This window comes from Echeneis naucrates, chromosome 1, assembly GCF_900963305.1.
Source record: "Echeneis naucrates chromosome 1, fEcheNa1.1, whole genome shotgun sequence".
Taxonomy (NCBI): domain Eukaryota; kingdom Metazoa; phylum Chordata; class Actinopteri; order Carangiformes; family Echeneidae; genus Echeneis; species Echeneis naucrates.
Window position 1 is genome coordinate 18,975,850 of NC_042511.1, and position 22,560 is coordinate 18,998,409.

The 22,560-nt window shown below is 38.7% G+C and overlaps 3 protein-coding genes across 7 annotated transcripts; 1 reads left to right on the forward strand and 2 right to left on the reverse strand.

Annotated features, from left to right (window-relative positions):
* Window positions 1-1,519: 1,519 nt before the first annotated feature.
* cdkn2a/b (cyclin-dependent kinase inhibitor 2A/B (p15, inhibits CDK4)) lies at window positions 1,520-5,632 on the forward strand. Its single transcript, XM_029512885.1, has 2 exons — window positions 1,520-1,747; window positions 3,070-5,632. Exons 1-2 carry the CDS (start codon window positions 1,625-1,627, stop codon window positions 3,325-3,327), a joined length of 381 nt encoding a protein of 126 aa, XP_029368745.1. The 5' UTR covers window positions 1,520-1,624; the 3' UTR covers window positions 3,328-5,632.
* mtap (methylthioadenosine phosphorylase) lies at window positions 4,505-17,268 on the reverse strand. Of its 5 annotated transcripts, none has more exons than XR_003841154.1 (8): window positions 15,601-15,710; window positions 14,388-14,474; window positions 14,197-14,255; window positions 13,801-13,968; window positions 9,818-9,920; window positions 8,940-9,179; window positions 6,140-6,640; window positions 4,505-5,819 (listed from the first exon to the last, which is right to left on the reverse strand). XR_003841154.1 is itself a non-coding variant. In XM_029512345.1 (8 exons), the coding sequence occupies exons 1-8, from the start codon at window positions 17,156-17,158 to the stop codon at window positions 5,781-5,783; spliced, it is 903 nt and encodes a 300-aa protein (XP_029368205.1). In that variant the 5' UTR covers window positions 17,159-17,268; the 3' UTR covers window positions 4,505-5,780. The 5 variants fall into 5 exon arrangements, 4 of the variants coding, with proteins under 4 accessions (XP_029368205.1, XP_029368414.1, XP_029368502.1 ...); XM_029512345.1 differs by lacking the exon at window positions 15,601-15,710 and adding an exon at window positions 17,075-17,268 and having other exon boundaries at window positions 6,518-6,640; XM_029512554.1 differs by having other exon boundaries at window positions 6,518-6,640.
* Window positions 17,269-17,618: 350 nt separating this feature from the next.
* Window positions 17,619-21,912, reverse strand: toporsa (topoisomerase I binding, arginine/serine-rich a). Its single transcript, XM_029512218.1, has 2 exons — window positions 21,753-21,912; window positions 17,619-20,420 (listed from the first exon to the last, which is right to left on the reverse strand). The coding sequence occupies exon 2, from the start codon at window positions 20,415-20,417 to the stop codon at window positions 17,979-17,981; it is 2,439 nt and encodes an 812-aa protein (XP_029368078.1). The 5' UTR covers window positions 20,418-20,420; window positions 21,753-21,912; the 3' UTR covers window positions 17,619-17,978.
* Window positions 21,913-22,560: the final 648 nt, after the last annotated feature.

The following is a 22,560-nucleotide window of genomic DNA, read 5'->3' on the forward strand; positions in this document are numbered from 1 at the left end:
GTCACTGAATATTGCACCACTCAACCGTACTCATACATGAAATCAGGAACTACTCTGCTGTCCACAACCAAGCTGAACACTCTCAACCTCAAACCAAGGTGAGACTCATACATTTAATTACAAGACTATCATTCCTATTCCTATTAATTATGTGCTGAATTAGATACCTATACATAATTTGGCAAGTCAGCTTTTTCTTTCTTTTGCTTTCTACAATCGAAGCCCAATTTCATATTTGCTTCAAAATTATAACAAAATTTATGCTTCTCATTGTGACAAGAGGCACAGCTAGGCAACCATTTTTCTGTCCATAGTTGTGATCAGCTGTCGGCCAGACTGCCAATCTTAACCTCACTGACCCCATTTACTGATCCACTCTAGTTCACGTTACATTATAGCGGTATTACATTCAGACTGTGTGTGGTTGTCGCTCCTCTGTTCTTAACAAAAGAGAAGTAAAAATGTAGTTTCAGCATGACTTGATATCCATTACTTTTGCTCCTTCATTTCTTGAACATAAAGAAAGGTATCTATCTATTGGTATGATGAATCCTCTACTCAGTTACTGCAAATCAGCTGTCAAAAACAGGAACCTAGTAAAAATCAATTTTTACTAGGTCAACAAACATTGACCCATATTTTATTTGGACTTGTTCCACTTTTACAGCATAAGTGAAAACAGTTACTATTAAGTATTTCTGATTTTTTTTTTAATATTCTCTATAATTTAGAAATTTGATGACAGCTTACCAACTGCCACAGAGCCCCAATAGCTCTAAGCTTTCTGCCTGTTAACAGATAAAAAATTTTTATCAATATTTACTATAAACAGGAGCGGTTTATTGTAATCTGCTGTAATAATTCAGGACTGTTAATAATTATATTTTGTGCTATTAATCTGAATCCGTAAAGTACTAAAGTTATTTAAAAGTATTAGTTGATTAAAATGAGATTAAGTGCATCTGATATGGGGTGGGATACTAAAGTGGAGGGTTAAATTGTAGTTTAGTGGGTTTTAAACGTCCTCTTGCTTCCTAGTTTATTACTTACTTGAAAATCGATTGTTTTCGGTTTTTTCCCGTGTAATGCTTACACAAAATAAAAGGCTAATTGCTGCTGTCCCTCCCCTCTGATCTCTGAGCCGTGGACCTGAGGATCCAGCACCGGGCAGTGCGGCACCAAGAAGCCCGCCTGCCTCTGCTGTCAAATGCGAGCTCGCAGCGGCGCATGCGCAGGATGGCGCTGCCGCAGCGGTAGATGGTAACGTCACCCATTCAAAACACAGACAAGTCCGGGCACACACCGAAACAGAGACCGACAGACGGAGGACCGGACCGGGCGATGCGCCGCTCGCTGATACCACCGAGACAGCTGCAGGCTGGGACGAACTGACCCAACGGGAACGATCGAGGACCGACCGGCTAAACATCAACACCGCGCCGTTATTTATTTGTTCCCGCTGTGTGTGTGTGTGTGTTGTTGTTGTTGTTGTTGTTGTTGTTGTTGTTTTTTTTTTGTTTTTTTTTTTTTTGTGTCGCTGTTCCCTTCCTCCAATAAGCATCAAGGCACCCAGATCATACCTGTCAAAGCTGAATCCGTCACGTACTCAGCGTCGGAGACAACGATGACTCCAGTAGATGAGCTAACGACGGCCGCAGCTAATGGAAACCGGGCGGACGTGGAGCGTCTCCTGCGGGAAAAGGTTCAAGTTAACGGAGTGAACTGTTTCGGACGAACCGCTCTTCAGGTCAGTGTCACCATTGGAGCGCTTCCTCCGCCTCATCACAGCGATACCTTTCACGCACTTCAACTATTTGCCATCAGCACAAAGCTCAAATGACAGCCAGCAGCAGAGATAATGTAGGCGGATAAACCAGGCGGTTTTGTTTCACTTATTTTGACCCACAAAAAAAACAAAACAAAACAAAACAAAACAAAGCAGGGCATCTTAAAATGACGCGCAGTCTCGTGAGACTTATGAACTGCAGGGATCGAACTTCGACCTCGTTCGTTTTTTCTCCGAGAAGCCTAAAACTGCCGTTATTTCTTTCTTTCTCTATAATATATTTGAAATCACAAATTCATTCATTCATTCATTTAAGTGAAACGACACTACGCGTTTTTTAATGGAGACGTCACATCTATAAACAGTTGTTTGGACTTCTAGCTTACCTCTTACTCTGCGTAAGTTTTTATTCGGAGCGCAAACATTAGGCTTCATTTAAATTGTGTAACTATAACAGAAAACCAGTACAGTGTGGAGTGCTTTGGTCGTAAAGAAAGCACAAAATATTCTTATAGGCTATTACTTTCAGTTCCTCCATTCGCACACAAAAACATCCACATCAGACGACTTTTGTCCTTTCTTTCTACAGGCTGTTGCATCAATCAGTGAACTTTAACATTATAAGAGCTTCTACTGAATAATATTGATGTGATTATTTTTGGTTTAAGGTTATATGATATTTGGGGTTTTTGTGTGCGTTTGTTGTCTTTTTTGTTTGTTTCATAAAAGGCTTCTCCAAATTCAAACCAAGTACCCTTTCTGTTGCATCTTACAATGTGGTGAGGTAAACTACAACTCTTCTTTCCTTTCAAGTCATAATTTCACTTTAAGATTAAAGAAAACGAAACCAAAGCTCTTAAAAAAAAGCCTGTCACGCAATGGACCGTATGCTGTCAGGATTTCATGTTTGCGTGGCGCTCCATGTCATCAGCACATTTTCACTCAGAAATATTATTTCACATGAAGGACATTTTAGTTTATATTGGACAATATTTTAACTTTATTTTGTGTTAAAATAAATCGAGCTAGACCAGCTACGGACAAGTAGCAAAAGGGATTATATCATGTCAAATAGCCACCGGTTATGACTGATGAGATAAAAAAAAATATAATAATAATAATAGTCAGGTGAGTGTTTTATTATTTCAGATCAAAGTTTCGTGCTCGGAATGTAAAAGCTCCTCGGGGATATTTGTGCCTTAGTGCTTCATGTTTTATGGCTGTAAGAAAATCTACTGACTTGGGGCGGGGGTCTGTTACTCACGGTTATTATCTATATGAAGGTAATGATGATGGGGAGCACTCCGGTGGCTCAGCTCTTACTAGAGCAAGGAGCAGATCCAAACGTGGCGGACGTCAGAACCAGGACCACCCCGCTGCACGACGCGGCCAGAACGGGCTTTCTGGACACGGTGCGGCTGCTGGTGGAGTATAAGGCAGACCCGCAGGCCAGGGACCTTGCAAACTGTCGGCCTGTTGATTTGGCCCGGCAGAACCACCATAAAAGTGTGGTGGATTTCCTGGAGTCTCTGGAAAACTGATGAGATGCTGTGAGACTTCTATTTCCCTGCTGCTTGTGGTCAATGAGGACTCGGACAGTGAGGAACAGGGGCCTGATGAGGCCCTGCAGCCTAAATTACACAGGAATTGCTCTGCTGCAACATTTAGCTTTATTTATATTTATTAGTTTGTTTATTTTGCCTGAACGCGCATCCTTAATTTTTATTTTGAACGAAATTGTGGTTATATAGAAACAGACAGTCTCAAATGATATGGTACAAGTGATATACTGTTTTAAATGGGATTCAGGCTATTCAGAATCCCGATTTTTACAGCGACATCAACACTTCATATCAGCTTAACTACCGTTTTGTTGTTGAAATATTCACATAAACATATAATCATTCTCAGTCAAGGTTTTGCGCTGACGCAAGACACGGTAAAAATGTTTTTGCACGTTTGAACATTAGTTTAAATTACATGCACAATTCTCAAAGTATGATCTTTATCCTGCAAAACCCAATTTCCCTTTTGTACAAATGATAAGCAGGTCGTGGATATTATGCACTTTAATGAAGTATAACTTCTTAAAAATGATTTTGTGTGTATTTAAGTAGAAATAAGTCAAAACCTGAGTAAAGTCTTCACAAAATGTCTGAGTGATTTCCTGTTAGGAACCAGATCATTTTCTTATGTTTACTGGAGGATGTTTTGACTTTTCCTTGTATTTGTTTTTCCCAATTCCTACCAATCCTATATAGAAGGCATTCTTTCTCAGACTAAAGCAGATCTGTGCTAGAAGGCTTGGCACATTTTAGCAAAGCTCTGGCATGACTTCACACCAAGATGAAGGCTGATGAAATCGTTGACTTATTTTCACAGAAAATTTAGCAATTTTCAAGTCATGCTGAAATAAAACATGCATTATATATTTTCCATATGGCAAAATTACATGGGGTTTCCTGGGTGATACATTGATGAACCACTGCTTTTTGTGCAAGATATTCAAGTATCAAAAGTGAATGATATCAAGTTGCAATTGCACATGAAGGGGGGGTTCCAATTAGAAGTCACAATTCTTGGCTTCTTTCACATATAGTAAGAACACAAAGAGCATTACACTTGCAGAGTAAACTTCCCGTCCCACTCAATATATGTCTTATAGACCTGGTAGTTTAACTGATAGTTTAGTTACCATAACAAACAATTTTTGTAGGGATATTAAAAATCTGCTTATTTCCATCACACATTAATACTGAATCTGACTTCTAAAGGATATATATATATTTTTTTTTTTTTTAACCCAAACTCTTATGACGCACTTGACCTTTTTTCGCACAGGCTTGGCAGCATACCTCTCTGCACATATTGTGACAAAATTGTGAGATATTTTTAATCTGTCCAAATTGCTTCAAGATTTTATTTCTGTCAAACCTCATCAAAAGATGACATTAGGTCTTTGAACATTCAAAATCATTGTACTATGGATTGAGAGAATTTATGCTGCATGATATGTTTATAAGGTTGAAACAAGGTGACAATGTGGAAGTAGAAATAATACGAGTTCAGCTGTACTCAGCGAACATGAGCAGGCACTTCTACAAAAGGGCTATTGTACAGATGAAAATAATGAAGTGTAGCATATATGAAACATTTAAGGTGTGCCAAAACATGCCCTACAGTCTCAGTGCCAATAAATGCAGTTAGTAAATGCTTCTTAAAAAGTATTCCAAAGACTGACAAATTACTGAACTAATGCGAGTCGGAAAGGTTGGCCTGTACCATTTAAAACTTGCATACTAATTTAATATTGTTTTGATTACACAAAGTATAAAAAAACATACGAAAGGAACAGACAAGACTGAAATATTTCACAAAATATAAAAAAGTGCACTGGCTAAACAGAGGCATGACTTTGATCCTAACTACATTATGCAGAAGTCTATGCAGTAGTAATAATATCAATATGTCTAAGCCAGTCTTTATGTCCTAAAACTGAGCAAATAATTTTTATTATAGCCTGTGAAATAAGCAATCAAGATACCAATGATTTACTGGGAACAAATATGAATTTGAATTGTTTGTAGACCATAAAATATGTAAATCCACAAAAAATATCTAATTTGACTGTAGGAAGATTTAAAATCTTATGTTGATCTTTCAAAATGTTTCATACATATGTGACTGGTTTGTAAATTTCCCAGAGAAAAGGGGTGATGTATTTGCCAGTACAAATGGGAAGTAGGGGTATGTGTGTGCATGTGTGTGTGCGTGCACATTAATCTTATGACTATTCTCAGTCAAAAAAAAAAATAAATAAATAAAAATAAACACTTCAGCTGAAAACACAGCACATGTATTGTTTATGTGAGGCACTTTCTTGTGATTCACTGATGACAAATCCAAAGGCAGAGTTGAGTCTGTTGTCCATGTCGGAGATGGTGTGGGTGGCGTCTGGAATCCGTATCCTTTTTTTACTTTGTTTTCTACCCCCTTAGTGTTTTGGTAACATTACTGAAGATTGTGCGATTGACTGCAACAGAAGGAACAAGACAGTTTGTTTCCTCGTGTATGTCTCAGATATGTACATAGCAACAATAACTAGGCTTAGTTAATATCAAAAGTTGTTTGTCTCAGGATATTGAGGCCATATGTTTTATAGCAGGTAAGTTTATAAAATCATCTTTAAGAAGTCTCTTTCTTAGCTGAAGCACATCAGATGTTTAAATTATTTTTTCAAAAATTATTTCTCAACTGAACTAAATATCATGGAATTTCTATGTTTTACTTTTCAGACTGCGAGTGTTTCTAATAAAATAATAAAATGTTCTGAATAGAAATTTAATTCCTTACCTTACTGCAAAAATGGCTCAAAGACTTTGAAGCACGTGCAAAACTATTGCATTCAGAAGTGAACATACATTTCTGTATGTTTTATGGTTGCAAAAAAAATTTGTGGACAAGATGGAGTAAATGGTCCTTGTACACATCCAGCTCTGAGAACTGACTGCAATCAACACCTTCATTAATCAGTGGTGTTTTAAAAGTGGTCATGCTCCAGATGGTTTAATGGCCCTTTGGTAAACAAAGATGGTGCAGCGAAACATAGAACATTATAAAGTATATCCCAGCTCACAATAGGCAGATGGAATGTAAACATCAGACCTGCTTTCACAACTTCTCCAAGGACTCGATAAGTGGAAATGATTCACTGTCAAGTTGACAACTTACTTTCAAAGTCTTGATTGTCTGAACCCAGTCCATTTGACTAATCTGGGGTATTGCAGTCAGCAGGATACTGCTGGCTTTGTTAGCGTTCTCCTTCATCGTCTTCAATACATTGTCAACACAAACCTGGGACAACAGAACAAAAGTAAAACTATCTGTAATTAGAATCTCTTTACAGTGATGTAAATTTCCCATGCTTGAGTCACAGTCACTTTGTATTTCCCCAGTAATGTATTACTTCTGCTTGTCTCCACAGTGAATAAGGCATAGTGTCAAAAATCGTCAGTGTTTTACAGGAACAGCCTTTTAAATCAATGCTGCTAACATAATTATATTATTTGGAGGTATTAACACCATTATTACAGTACACAATATACAATATGTACAGTATGTTGGCATCATTTTATCACTTAAACATTTTGAAAGGTTGATCAATTACACGACTATCCACCTCGACTTTCTCAAGAAAAGCAAACACTATTGCACAATGTAAATCAGACCACTGTATGCTAAGGTGTAAAGATGCAATTTAAAGTTGAATGATTTATTCTTCCACATTTCACAACAATTCAACTAAGTGCAGATATGAAAAGAATTTCTTGTTCCCTCCAGAATTCAGCTGTGACACCAGTGATTCATAGGTGCAGTATTTATGTTGCATTGAGTATTCAGCCATTGAACCTGCCACGTCTTGGATACTGACAATGCCAACATCACTCACATGACTTACACCATTAAAAGAGGGTAAAAATTAAAGTCAAGACATGCAATGCTTTTTCTGTCCTGCCACAGTTTTAGCCAAATGCAGAATCTGAGCCCTCAGGTCAAAATATTCCTTATCAGTATCAGTATGTATAAAAAAAAGCTAAAATATTTCCTATATAATTACCCAGCAAGCAAGCATACTGTACAAATTACAGAGGGGTTACTATACTATTTCCGGAGCTCAAGTTTGCCTCCTGTAACCTTCATTAGCCATCCCCTTGAGCACTGTGTTTTCATGTCGCAGTCAATGGCTGGGTTCATGTTTTTGTAGTGTTTGCCTGTAAGAAGACAGTGAAGCTGATGACTCAATATGAGTCAGCCTCCTCTGGCAGGGCTTCCACCGGAGGCTGGCAGGCAAGTGCACTTTAGGGGGGTGGGGGCGGCCAGGAGGTAGTATGAGGCTGGGAGTGTGTGGGGGGGGCACGGAAGGATGTGGCGAGTGTTCTGCAACAGGAGGGGGAAGAGGTCAACTGCAGGAACTCGGAAGTGGAGCTGTGAGCCGGCTGGATTAGTGACAAATCCGCCAAAACTCGCCCACGCACAGTAAATATCAACTGTATAATCCAGAGTGTGTGACAGAGAGTAGTTCACTAAGAAGCCACAGACACTAAAGTCTTCTTATGTAGCACAAATGACAAATCTAGAAATCTTTTTCCTAATTGTGTAACATACCACATTTTAAATGCAGAAAGTTCAATGTGGCACAGTATTTCAAGAAATTGTAACTCTTTAACTATCAGAAATCAATAGCTTTAAAGTAATCCAAATCTGGCATGTCCCGTAGAAATCATCTTTTTTTCCAAAACTGCACATATCACAGGAAGGTTTCTAAACAAGGTCCCTTTGTGACTGGCACTACTCAAAAAATGTTCTGATCATGGAAAGTGTGAATAAAAACAAGCTATGATTACTGTATGCATTAAGGTATCAAAGTCAAAATAAATAATTAGTTTGAAAATATCTATATTCAAAAACAGCAAATTAAAGATGACCATCCCCTTAAAGAAGATGAAAACTAAAAAATAATAACTCCTCATTTACAACCTACAAAGATGTTTCTGACATTGCTTTTATCAATGAGACCAGTAATTAACACTTTGATGTGCTGTATTGCATTCAGCTCAGAGTTAAGCCAACATGAGAGGGGAGCATTTAAGTGTGCAGTAACTTATTTACCAGCTTGGCACATGTGATACACACCTGTATATTTTAATGAGACAGCATAATTTTTATCAGCAGGAATTTATATGAAGTGTCATTGGCCCCTCAAAGGTTCTTGGACTCTGGTTTAGGATGCACTGGTATGAAGTGATCTGGCCACATATCACTTGAGACATGAATGGGGTGAATAAATTCCTCACAGAAGTCTGGTATTTATTATTTTAGTAATGATAAAGCACAGATACTTTGACGGTGAGTTTTAATATCAGGTTACAATACTCCATATTTTAAGTTAAGTGATGACCTATTAATGATGTAGAGGGAGGCAAATGACCTGTTAAGGTGACATATACAGATGATAGATAATGAAAGCAATGTGATGCTGCAAAACTGTGTAACACCAGTGGCCTATGTGACAATAACAACTCACAAGACGCAATAAGGACACTGGAAATAGTAGTATCAAAACTGGCTGTTCAGACCTCAGCTCGCCACTTACCACCTCCTCGTGTTCTTTCCAACAGTCGTAGTCTGTTGCCATAGCGATGCTGGCATAGCACAGGCCTGCCTCCTTGGCTAGGACCACCTCTGGCACAGTGGTCATATTGATGACGTCAGCACCCCACTGGCGAAACATCAGGCTTTCAGCGTGTGAGGAAAAGCGGGGCCCCTCGATGGATAGCATAGTCCCTCGCATGTGGCACTTGATGCTCAGACTACGCGCCACCTCCACCAAAATCTGTACAAGAGTGTGCAAGAGCGAATAAGGGTCTTCTTTAAATTAATGAAAACACTTCAGGGGACTGTTCACACACTTCAAATGGTCTTCAACACAGGGATGTTGAAATAACTCACAGCCTGTTATGGCTGTGGTATCTGCTGATCTGCAGACTGTAATTAGCAGGTTAGCAAAAGATTGTTTGGATTTTATTTTGAAACTGGGCTTTGTAATTTTGCTAACCGCCAGTTGGACTATGATTTTCTGCTAAAACAGCAGATTTAGCCATTTTGTTTGTTGCTGAACTAAAATGTGGGGAGATCCTCCTGATCCTATTTGTCTGTTCTCTTCCTGATTTCATTTGATCTGTAGCTACAGCTTATGGTTTAAATGAAATGGGGTCTAAGTTGGCTGAATGCTTAATTGTCTAACTTTTATCAGACAATGAAGTCACACTGACACATTCACATGTTGTGTTTATTGATTAGGAATGTGTTTACTGTTTACCTCACTCACCCTATCAGGAATTTAGGGTAATACAAAATTCAACGTAAACAATAAATTTAAAGGTACTTAATAAATGCAATGTTATGATAAATAAAAATACACGAAGAGACATTAATACGACTGGACGCTTGCACATGTATATGTTGTCTCACCTCTCTTGTCCTGTTGCAAAAAGGCTCAGCCATGGGGATGTGACAGACGCCTGGAGGACTGGAGGGCTGTCCATCATAAAAAGTCTGAGCTCTTTTTGTAGTCCTGCAACAAAGGAAAATACTATATACTATACGGTGTCATTTTCAGCTTTACCAGACAGATGGTTTGCAGTAAGGAAAACTTTGCACGACCAGTCCTGCATCAAAAGGCCATAAGAAACAATAACTCTTTAAACACTTTAAACACAGTGGTGTATGTATGTATGTATGTATATACATACATACACACACACACACACACACACACACACACACACACACACACACACACACACACACACACACACACACACACACACACACACACACATATATATACATACATACATATATATACACATACATACATATATATACACATATATACATATATATACACATATATACATACATACACCACTGTGTTTAAAGTGTTTAAAGAGTTATTGTTTCTTATGGCCTTTTGATGCAGGACTGGTCGTGCAAAGTTTTCCTTACTGAAAACCATCTGTCTGGTAAAGCTGAAAATGACACCGTGATAACAGTGAGAATGGGCCGAAAGCATAAAGCTGCAGGTTGAGCAGCTGAGCAATGACCTAATATTTACAATAAAGCTCCACAAAAAAATAATAAATTAAAAAAATTTAAATCAAAGGGCACTGCAAATTCAGATGATAATTCAGTTCACAATGGAAGTGATTCCTTTCACACCGTCACAGTGTTCATTTGACAGATAGTTTTTTATTTAAAATCCAAAAAAATAAAATAAAAAATAGCCCAGCCAGTCCCCACAGATGGTGGATATTATCTCAGAAAATTGAATGAATGGGAACTGATGTCTCATAGGACAGAAAGTGACACAATGTACACAGCAACAACAGACAGGAAGGAACTGCAACTGTTTACAAAAATATCTCTGTAGTGAAGTTTATACTTCACAACGCTCTGTCATCATGTTGGTGTTCATCATTCCCATAGGGGAATATTAAGGTGGCATTCTTTAATTTTCACCAAAGCCCTAAGCAAACAGTTATACCTGAGAACTCAATAAAATATCAAATAAGGTGTTCACAGTCATTTCCCCCTGAACAGGACAGTTAACAAATATTTGCTCTGACAAGGGTCATACTTAGCTTGTCACACTTTCTTACTCAGGTATCAAAACATTCTTGCTCCTTAAAAACTTAAATCCTGACACTGAGATTTGTGTGAAGGCCCTTGAATTTAGCTTCTTGTGCAGCTGTTTCAGAATTATTGATATGTACCCGCTCTTTATGTAAATACCCATCCTACACTGATGACTTGTACAAATGTATAAGTCATATAGATATAGAGCCCTGACTTTTTGATTGAATATGGATGTACATGTTCCATATTTCCAAAGGAATACTGGGCAGAGTGGGGGGTGGTCCTGGGTTTTCTTTTGCTTTGAAAAACAGGTCTTTGTGCAAATTTTATCAGCATGAATTCTACCATCTGTTGGGAACATTTCTGCCATCCATATAATTTTTGCCTATTTGTCAGCTGCACTTTTGTGTTGCCAATCTCTTTTACCAATCACACCCTGAAGTGTTCTCTTTGGAATCAGATCTGATGACCAGGGAGGCCACTTAAGTACAATGAACTCATTGTAATGCTCACAGAACCAGTTTGAGATAGGATTTTGGTACAGGGTGCATTATCATGTTGGAAATAACAGAAGATGGCAAAACTCTGGCCTCTTTATTGCCATCTCCAAGTACTAGACAAAAAAAAGTTACTTTCCATCATTTGTATCCATGTAAGGCAACTGGATGAATTAATCTTGCCAAGCTTTAATCTATTTACTTGTGGTTGAACAACATAGGTTCTAAACCAATCAACACCCTATAAAAGTGAGAATCTCTTGACAAATTACATTTTATTTTATAAAATATCAGCACCAAGTTCAAAAAGAAAATAAGAGTGCAGTTGTGCCATTGTAATTGATATCTTGAATCAAAAACAAAAAGTACAGTAGTGAAATAATGAAATAGTGTTTCATTTGCAATCTGTTCAAAAAAAAAAAACACAACAGAACTTTCCCTGTATTAGTGGCTGCAATGTGCCTGTTTTGCACTGCACATCCTCTCAAAATGGGGTTGCAGTCACGAAACTGCCACTCTTAAGTCATGCTCAATGTTGAGCTAAGATCTGTATTTCATTTTCAGAGAAGCAACAGTGTGTGTGATGGTGCTGGTTCTTTTGTGTGAGAAGGTGCTGGCTCTTCTGTGGTCCGCGTCACAAATTTATCCATGTTGCTCATGGCTACCTTGTTGTCCCACTGCAATTATCATCCCGATGTCAATAATTTTTTTTTGCATTTTTGTCCCTACATTTTTCTCCCGGTTTCCTGGTGCTAAATCATTTTAGCCATTAATTATTACTTTTTGCATGCGGGTGTTTTGTTTAGAGTGAATTGTCTTTATTGTCAATGAAGAAAAGCATTTACAGTAAAACAGGTGTGAAATTGAAAATTTCCTCCCGTTTGTTGCGTCCCACTCTTTGAGAAGCACTGCTATATAGCATTTAGATCTCCTCAGATAGCAATTTGTGGTGCATTTCTTATTTGGACCTCTCCTATCTCAAGATGAGTGACAAATTGCTCATTACATCACCAGTAAAGAATTTTTTTTAGAAGTGTCCTCCACCCCAATAGTTCACAATGAAGCCTTCTCAGGCGTTTCTGTGCGGCAAACCATCTAATGCATCAACTTCATCTTTCTGCTCAATTTGGGGTAACTCTTTCTACAGTTTAGTTTTGGTAACTGTGGTCACCCAACTGCATAGAGAATCTCTTGCAGCCCTTTCTAAATTTAGCAATAATTTCTTTCTTAATCACTTAAGACAACTCTTCTTTTTGGTCTCTTGTCAAAGTTCAGTAAAGTGTAGCCTACATAATGATACCAAACAGCACAATGAAGAATTCTCTCCATTCATTTAAGGTGAATGACTAGTCATAACATTAAAAGGCACCAGTGACATTGATTGAGGGTGATAGTCTAAATGAAGTTTCCCTAAAATCCACTATTTATCCCAACTGCTTAGAATTGCAGGTCATTGTATCTCAAAATTTTGTAAAAAGCATCAAGAATTCAGCTCTTTCATTTTATGGAAAACTGACGGTATTGCAGTTATGCCTGAGAAAACAGCTTTCCAGGAGGAATGGGACTTTGAATCAATTTATTAAATTTACTCTTTCACAGAGTAGAACTGTCACTAATTCCAACATTCAAGTTCAAACTAATTTGACAGGTAATTTGCAATTTGATTCTTTGACAAAGTTAAAAAAAAAAAAAAAAATATCCGGCTTCCTGTGTTTTACACAATCAATGAGGCCAAAACACTCATACTGAATGCTCAGAACAATTTCATTAATTCTTCATACACTCCATTCCCTTATGGTGGGTCAAGATGGCAGCCAAAGGCCTAACTGACAGTGAAGCTTTAGAGTGCCATCTGTCGGATCAAAGAGCAATCTACTTTGTACTCTGTGCCACACTTGTAGAATGTAACTTACAAATAATTCAAACATTACAATATCGATTCACACACACTAACACAGGTTTGAACTTTGAAAAAATAAATAAGCAAATAATTGACAAGCTTTGCAGCAACTGTCAGTTACTTTCACTATCCTCCTTACATACAAACTGTCAAAACCCTCCTTTCAAGTTCTGCCAGTTCGAACAGCAAGCAAAAAAGCTCACAGTTACATTTACATATGACAATGGACTTAGGATATTTCAAAAACAAAGACATTTTCAATGATACAAGAACAGCTCAAATCCCAGAACCTCCCTCTATTCTTCCCTTTCCTCTTCCTATCCCCTTTCCTTTGTACCAAGATAATCTAAGTCTTCAGGAAGAATGGAGGAAGCGAACATTTGATCCTTGACCAGCTAATGTGATCATGTCACACTCACCTATCAATGAACTGATCAATGATGACAATGTCTCCGGGCTGAATCTCCTCGCGGAGTGAGCCACAAGCCGTGGTAGCCAATATATGTGTGCAGCCCTCGTCTCTCAGTGCCCACATATTGGCCTGGTAATTCACATTGGATGGCATTATGGTGTGCTGCCTCCCATGCCTGGGGAAAAGTAAGAGTTGTAATTACTGTAATAATTACCACCTAAAGTCAATCTTAGAAATATATTCCAGAAGACTCTTTAAATGGATTCAAATATTTTGTGAAGATAGGCAAATAATGCAGTATCTGCAACCAATTACATACAAGGTTTTTTTCCCCACTAGATGGGGCTAACAGAGACTTAAATAAATTACATTTTAAAATAAAATATCCCAAACCCCTTCTTACCTTGCAAGGAGCACACATTCCACATTTTTTATCTTCCCAAGTATCAGGGCATCTGATGGCTGTCCAAGAAAAGCGGGATAGTTTGATTACATTAAAAATAATAATGTAAGGAATTATTTTATTGGCCAGAATTCCAGTAAAGGTTATTGTTTAGACGTCTCTATTAGTTCACAAGAAGCCAATTCACAAACCTTTCCATATGGTGTATCGACATAACGTTCAGTCCTTCCCTCCAAGATGTCGGGATCATCAAGACCTGAACCACCAATAATTCCAATCTAGACAAAAAGATTTTGTCAAGGAACTACGATTTTAAATCTGATCAAAACAATTCATACCAATTAATAAATGTAGCATAGGTGTCCATCCAATTTTTTGGCAGGTGTTGCATTATACTGCATTTGCTTTAGCTGATTGTACATATCACATAGACAGGTTGGATAATTATAACTTTGTCTTGACCCAAAAAAAAAAAAAAAAAAACAGCTGGAGCTGTTCCTGAATGCTGTTGCCGTTGTGCCAGCATCCTTCACATCACAGCTCTGGCCTCCCTCTGAGTCAAAGGATAGATTTTGAAGGAAGGTCTTGGGTCTTGGGCCGAAATACATGCTAGATTTATTTATTTATTTCATATGAAACATCCAGGCCCCTCAGGTGGTCTGGGACAGGCCAGGTCTGTGTCCCAGAGCCAAACGAAACAAAGTGAAGCAACATTCAGGTACTTCACTCCTCATCTGTGGATTCTGTCAGACTTTCCGCTCCTTTAAATCAGCATTGAAAAATGTAGTTTACTGCAGTTTATCCTTAATTCAACACAGACTTATTTATAATCATTTTATATTCTGAACGATTCATGGTTGCTGCCTAATTTCTGATTTTACGCTGTAACTCTTAGCGATTCATTCTCCTGTTTTGCTTGCTTTTTGTGTATTAAAGACACTATTATTGCCTATGATTTTAATGGATTTCCATGCCTCCGTAAAACGCATTAAACTGCCTGCTGTATGGATTGTACAAACTGGACTGTACAAACAAACATGCCCTGTCCTGCTGTCATGTGAGCCGTTTTAAGCGGGTCAGACCTGCAGACTGAACACGTTTTACAGAGACTCTTCCTGAAAACCGCTTCAGCTTTAGGTCTTGAGCTGCTTTAACAGCACCACGCCTGCAGTTAGCCTCTGTATTTTGGTAGCTATGGCGATTTACTTTAAAGCTAAAACACGGCTTTGCTGAAACGATGCTAACGCCTCAGAGCCTTTTCCCGCACTTTATGTTTTGACACAGCTGAAATCACCTAGCTTTGCTTTCCCATTGATTTCCTCCTACCAGCGTGTTCCCACAACACATAGGAAGCCTAAAAACCTGAAATTTAAGGGTTTTTTTTTTTTTTGTTTGTTTTTTTACCTTGACAGGCATCGTGGAAGCCATGACGGGTGTGTTAGTTCCTGTTAAAGTAAAGATATTACCAAGTTTTGGAGAGGACGCCTGATAAGCAGTACCGGAATAACAGCGGATATCAAACGTTTGACTTCCTGTTTGACGTGTTCGCTGTCAAAATAAAAGCGTAGAGCTTAGGTCACATTGGTTCGTTGTTTTGTTTTTTTTTTTATTTAGGTAATCGGTCTAATTTCATGATGGTTCCCCTAAAACAAACTATTTATTAACATTTCTGTCTGTAAAAGAAAGTATTGTAATACGTGTGTATATACACATATATGTATGTGTTTGTGTGTGTGTGTCTGAAAGTGGAATAAAAAAATAATCCTGGTCTGCAGTCCAATCAATAATTGTTGATTGAAGCACTAACGGACAATGTAAAAGATTCACTGATGAAACAATAAAATAACTTTTTAGTTTTTGTATGTTTCCTCTAGGTGATTAAATAGCCCGTAAGCATGTGAGTGTGAATGGTTTTTTTATCTCAATATGTCGGGCCTGATATGGACTGTGCCTTCATGACAATGCCCAACGCCAACAGACAAAAGATGATATGAATATATATTTCAATAAACCTTCACTGATGCTATGAGACTGCTGGGAATCCACACACAACGCTGGTTCAGTATGTTAAATATATAGTACAACATATTAATAATATCCAACAGTCATCAGCTAAAAAGGGCAATCAGCCTCACGCTCGCAAATTTTTATTTGTGGAATTAACAGAGGGAATAAAAGGAGGGTGTGTCTAATGAAACGTAAACGCCACATTATTAGAGCGTTAAGAAAGAGGCAGGAGATTAAAGTATACTGATTTTGTGTGCCGTTTTATTACTTATCCTTCTTAAAAAAAAAAAAAAAACAGTTTCACCCAGTTCTAAGCATTTATACTGCATTTACTAACCATGTTCTGCCAAAGTCTCTGTCTCTCCCAGTTCCTCTCCTCTCTCTCTCTGTCCTCATCCTGCAGGTGGTGACTCATCTCCATCCCATGTTCCTGCAACACCTGCTGGTCCCATATAGCATGAATTCTGTATTACAGCTCAACTCCATGAACTTCATGCAACAACATGTTCCTGCCTACACCCCCACCCTCCAATGCCTGCCTGCCTGTCTCTCTCTCTCTCTCTCAACCCAACCGGTCGAGGCAGATGGCCGCCCCCCCTGAGCCTGGTTCTGCTCGAGGTTTCTGCCTCTTAAAGGAAGTTTTTCCTTGCCACTGTTGCCAAGTGCTTGCTCATCGGGGGATCTGTTGGGTCTCTTTAAATAAATTTATAAAGAGTTTGGTCTAGACCTGCTCTATATGTAAAGTGCCTTGATGTAACTTTGTTATGATTTGGCGCTATACAAATAAATCTGATTTGATTTGATTTGATTTGACTTATTTGCTGATGAAACTACATATCAGTGCAGATAAATATGCTCTGCATTTAGTTACTTCCACTTTTAGTTTTGCTGTTTGAAGGTGCAAAATACAATTAAGTAAAGCAGGTTGGATATTATGTACAAAAACATTTTGCATAACTATACTTCTGTGTTGTAATGTTTTCTGATTTGCCTCCTTATGTATGAATCATGGTTGCAGCTATTAATTATTTTTATAATCAAGTGATATGTTCATTATGCACTGTTGTGTAAATCTATGACCAAACTGATCAATAGGATTGGATTTATTTTACCTTTTTTTAATCTTACTGGAATTAGACATGAAAACATTAATAAAATTACACAGTTTTGCTTATTGCAATTTATTTTAAAACAATTCAATACATGAGTCCGTAGATAAGTTGTACTCCATGAGCAGCAGGTAGAAATTATTGTGTTTCAAGAATATAGCTGAGTTATGATACAAAAATAAAAAAATCGTCTTTTCTTTTTTTCCCTGAATTTAACGCAATCCCTGAGAGCACTTTGGAAACAAAATACACCCCTTTAAAAAAGGGATTTACGTTCCAGAGTAATTATTGACATTAAAAAAAAAAAAAAAAAAAAAAAAGAGTGTTAAGAGTCCCACAATTCTTGAGTTCTGCCCTGTTTAATAGTGGCACGTTGCAGAATTTCACTGTTTCAGATGTTAGTTAAAACAAACAGAAAATACAACTTAAGCAGTGCTTTATCCAATTAACCTGTTAAACACCGATATCGCTGTCACATATGCCAGAGTCCAATGAGCAGTCACTGTAGAATACAACTGTGGTATCACCAGACCTGGAAGGATATGGTCAATACATACATACAGTATTGACCATATCCTTCAACATGTTGAACATTGTTAGGATGTAAAGTACTGCAAGCAGGTATTAGCAGCAACTCAGGCCAAGCAGGAATCTGGAAGTCCATAACTACACCAGGAAGGGAGGAGTGACAGGGGTAACTGGAGCTTCAGTGGTTTCGTTTGTGGGGTTGTCCTTATTAGTGCTGCTTGCCTGGATGATACTGTCATTGACAAAAGAATCACTGTCACTATCAATGGTGATGACAGTGGGTGAGAGCTTCTCTGCGTGCTCATTACCCTTGTGCCTTTTGCTTTTCTTCTTGCGTTTCTTCTTTTTCTTATGGTGCCGTCTGCTGCGTTCATTTGAGTTTTCCTCGTTGATAAGCTCCACACTGAGGCTCCTGCTCGTCTTTCTTGACCTTTCTTTTGACTTTTTTCGATGCTTCTCTTTGCTCTTTTTGTTATGTTTTGTGAATGTGGAAGAAGCCCCTTCAAATGATTCGGAAAGTGTGCTTTTGGAAGGTTCCTCCAAATGTCTTGTTTTGTATTTCCTCTTTCCACCAGGCTTATCGTGGTGGGATCTCCTTTTTGTGGAAGGGGAGCGACTGCTGGAGATAGATCTAGAATACCTCCTATCCTGTCTCCATGAGTCTCTGCTGCAGCTCCTGGAGCGGGAGTTTGAGTGCCTATCTGAATACTTTCGACTACTGTAATAGTAAGACCTCCTCTCGGTATAATGCATACCACTTTCATTTCGGTCCTGGCTATAATGTCTATATGACTGATAGCTCTGATAGCTGTCCCTCTTTTTATAATTACTGACACCTTTAGAGTAAAAATCTCTGCCACTGCTGTTAGAATAGCCTCTTTCCCTGGATACAATACTGACACTGCTCTGGGAGCGAGCTGGGCTCCTGGTAGAGTACTTGCACTCCCTACTTCTGGACTTCCTCCTCCACCTCCTGTGATCTTTGTCTTTTGAACAGTTCCTCTTCCTACATCTCTCATTACCATCAAAATCCTGATTTGTGGCTTTTCTGTCTGACTTACTAGATGTCTTGTGCCAGGCAGATGTTGAAGAGCTACTTCTTTCCTGTGAATCTAACTGGTAACATTGGTCTGTGTCTCCATTTTCTGACCGTCCAGCACCACTTGGATCACTACTCTGTGAAGCTGGAGGACTGAGACTGGAGAAGCGAATGTGTTGAGATAAGAGAGGAACTTCCTTGGTATCAACACTGCTAGACTCATTAGAGTCAGAGGAGAGCTGAACCAGTTCAGGAGTCCTCTCTGCTGTTGGCTTGACAAAGCCTACAATGAAACAGTCATCACTGCATGAAGACAAACACTCTTCATTGTTAATTTCACCCTGAGTTATGTTTGTTTGGTTATGGGGACTCATTTGCTGTGGAGAAGCCCCAAATTTTTGAGTCTCCTCCTCCAAACTGCTGTCTGAGTCTGAGTCAAGGACTGACAGGTGCTCTGCCCTGTTCTGCTCTGCTGTCGTGGAATAAGATGGCCCAGGGGTCTCATCATCCCACACAGATTGACTCAGATTAGACATGGAGTCTCGTGGGAGGTCCAGCTCCACAGAGCGCTCCTCATCCTCTGAAATAGCTATTACAGATGAGTTTGAGCTGCTGTCTTCATTTGAGGAAGGGGCTGGATAGTCATACACAGCATGCTGGTCATAGGCCTGCATATTGAAGGGGGACTTTGCAAAGCTTGTAAATTCGTGCAGAAAGTGCTCCGTGCGCCCCTGGATGAATGGCCGGAGCTCTTCCTTAATAGCTTCATCCTCCACATCATAACATGTCAAGCGTGACATAATAATGTGCTGAACTATGTTGACCAAAGAACCATGGGACCCATACAGCACAGTGAGCTCTCTTTTTAGCCAAGGGACAAGTCTATGTAGGCAGGCAGGATTTCTTCGATAGAACTCAGCTGATGTATCTCGTGAGCGGCCACCATCCCGCACAGTACGAACCCTCACTCCTTGTCGGTATAGTTCCCTCCTGAAGTTTATCATTTCCTGCTCTCTGACACTGTCCACTGCCCTGCCCTCACTCGCAGCTCTCCTCTTGGCTGCGAGCCTCATCATCATGCGCCGGATGTAACGGCCCTGCTGCTGTTGTTGAGCATTTGCTGAGGCTTCAAACATTATTCCGTTGTCTGGAGGTGGGGAAGTCCTTCCACGCATTTGTCGATGGAGCCCGGTAAGGGTTGTACGGTATCTAAAACGTACTCCCCCAAAAGTTCCAAAGGAGCCATTTTCTATCGGCTGCAAATCATACTTCTTAAATTCTTGTTCAGATTTTATACTATGATAGATTGAATTAAATGGCTGTTTGCATAAAGGGCACTCAGCTTTGTTCTTAGACCACTCATGGATACAACGGAAGCAGAACTTGTGCAGGCAGAGGTCCAGGTAAGAGATGTTGTTAAAGATGTCCAAACAGATGGGACACTTGGAGTCTGGTGACACCTCTGCAGACATTGCTTCAAAGCGTTTCCTTCTTCCACCCTTCTGGCTTTGCTGCAGGCCAATCTTGATTGCTGACATGATCTGATATAATAATAAAAAGGGTTAATGTGTTTGTTAAATTGAAAATAGCCTGATTTATCACATAATAAGGGTGAGGTAGCTGTAATCTGGTAAATTCTACTGTGGTACTGCACCCAAGTATAAAATCAGACCTTAAAACTGGAGATGCTTACTTATTGTAAATTAAACCTGCACAAAAAATGGAATATTAGTAATTTGTATGTATGAGAGTCTTATGGCAATTTCAAAGTCTGAACACTCTTACTAGTCAAATATGTGAAAGCGTAATATGCAATTCACATTCACTGTCACTTTCACATCAAGTCTGAGTGTGCAGGCCATACAGATGTCGTATGTATCAGCTCTGAACTTGTAACCTTTGTGTGCTTAGTGTGAAAAAGGGATAGCGCAATAGACCACGTACAATATGACAGTTTCAACCACACAATCTGTGTGCCAAATGAAAAATAATTCAGATTTCTGATGGTGATAATATTCAGTTGTTGGCACAGTAAATTTCAGATCGCAGTTAGGGAACATGCTACTGGGGGATGACAAATACAAACTGTCAAAACAAACATCAGTCAAACAGTCAAAATCACCTTTATGTATGACTTTAGAGGTGAATCAAGAATATATACATTTCAAACAATGTTAACCAAATCTGTGCACCATGACCTCTGTGTGAATCTGTCGTGTTGTATTGCAATAGACTGAATCTAATATGCATAGCTGTGTATCTGAAAAAACACAGAATTATTTATACACAATATTCACAAAAAATGTCTACACATCTTGGAGAGTAAGGCCAACATTATATCTCGTTAATATTATCGCGTCTGAACACTAACCAAAGTGAGCCAGCTCGTAACGTTGCTGTTATGAACGTCCTGTATCCGGTCAAACTGCGCTTCAACATATTATCCCCAGCGAATGGTTCATCATCTATCACTTATATCGATATACATTTACATTTATAAATCGCACAGTTGATAATAATCATGTTGAATCTATCGATCTTAATTATTTCCTTCGGCGCCTTCGAGTGTGTGGTTGTTGTTTTCAGTTTGTTAGCTTAGCACGTCAGGCTACAGCCGTAGCAAGCGTCGCCTGTTGGTGAGCTTCTCTCGCCGGCGACGGTAGTGTCCCTTCCTAAACAGGCGGAATTACTCTATGTGCAGAGTAGGCTGTCAAAACAATACACACAGGTTCCCGATGGTGAAACAAAACAGAAGCGTCTAGTTTATGAACAGATTTGAGTCGGTTAGCAGGAGTTAGCAAGATAGCTATGTAGGGTGAGATGCTATCTAGCCAGTTAGCTAGGACGTTTGAAAAAAGTTGTGAAATATTTACCTTTGACGTCCTTGAACAAATACACGACAGATCATTAATTAGGTTTCTGTGTTTTGTAGAAACACACAACCCTCTCCTGTCCTCCTGTCCTCTCAGATAAAGCTTTTTTCCAAGCCTCTACACAGGATTGATTCCACTCCCCGAAATATGTAACCAAGAGCTTCAGGCTTTTTTTATTCAAAATTGCCACTTCCGCTCTTCAGAATAAAAGGCATATCTTTGCATTTCGAACAAAAATAAAAATAAAAAATCAAAACAAAGTTTGCACTAAATTTAATCAATGATATGTATTGATAATAGCAACTGAAATGTAACCCGTAAAGACACACATTTTTGGGGGTGATCAGTGATAGGACTTTTTTGGTATATAATACCACTTCAGTTAGCAATTTGTTGACCACACATATTTAAAAGTGATAGTCTCATATAACATTACTGAATATTACATTCATGTTGGTTATAATCCTCAGTTTGTGTTGTTTTAGCAACTTGAACCCCATAAATTGTATTTCCACTGGGGTATCCAATCTATTTCAGTACAATCTGAGGCATGCCATCGGAGTCAGAGGAAAAGTACAAGCAATTGACAGACAGTTGAGCAACATTTCAAATTTTTGTCTGCTATTCTACGCTCACTTCCTAGAAATCCAGTTGGTTTGTTTTGTTTTTTTTTTGTTTGTTTTTTTTCAGTGAACACATCAGAGTATTTAAGTTCAACTTTAAAGCCATCACAAAAAATTAAACAATCTGACCCATTTAGTTCTCCAGAAAAAAAAATACAAAACTGCATATTGATTTTATACTTTCA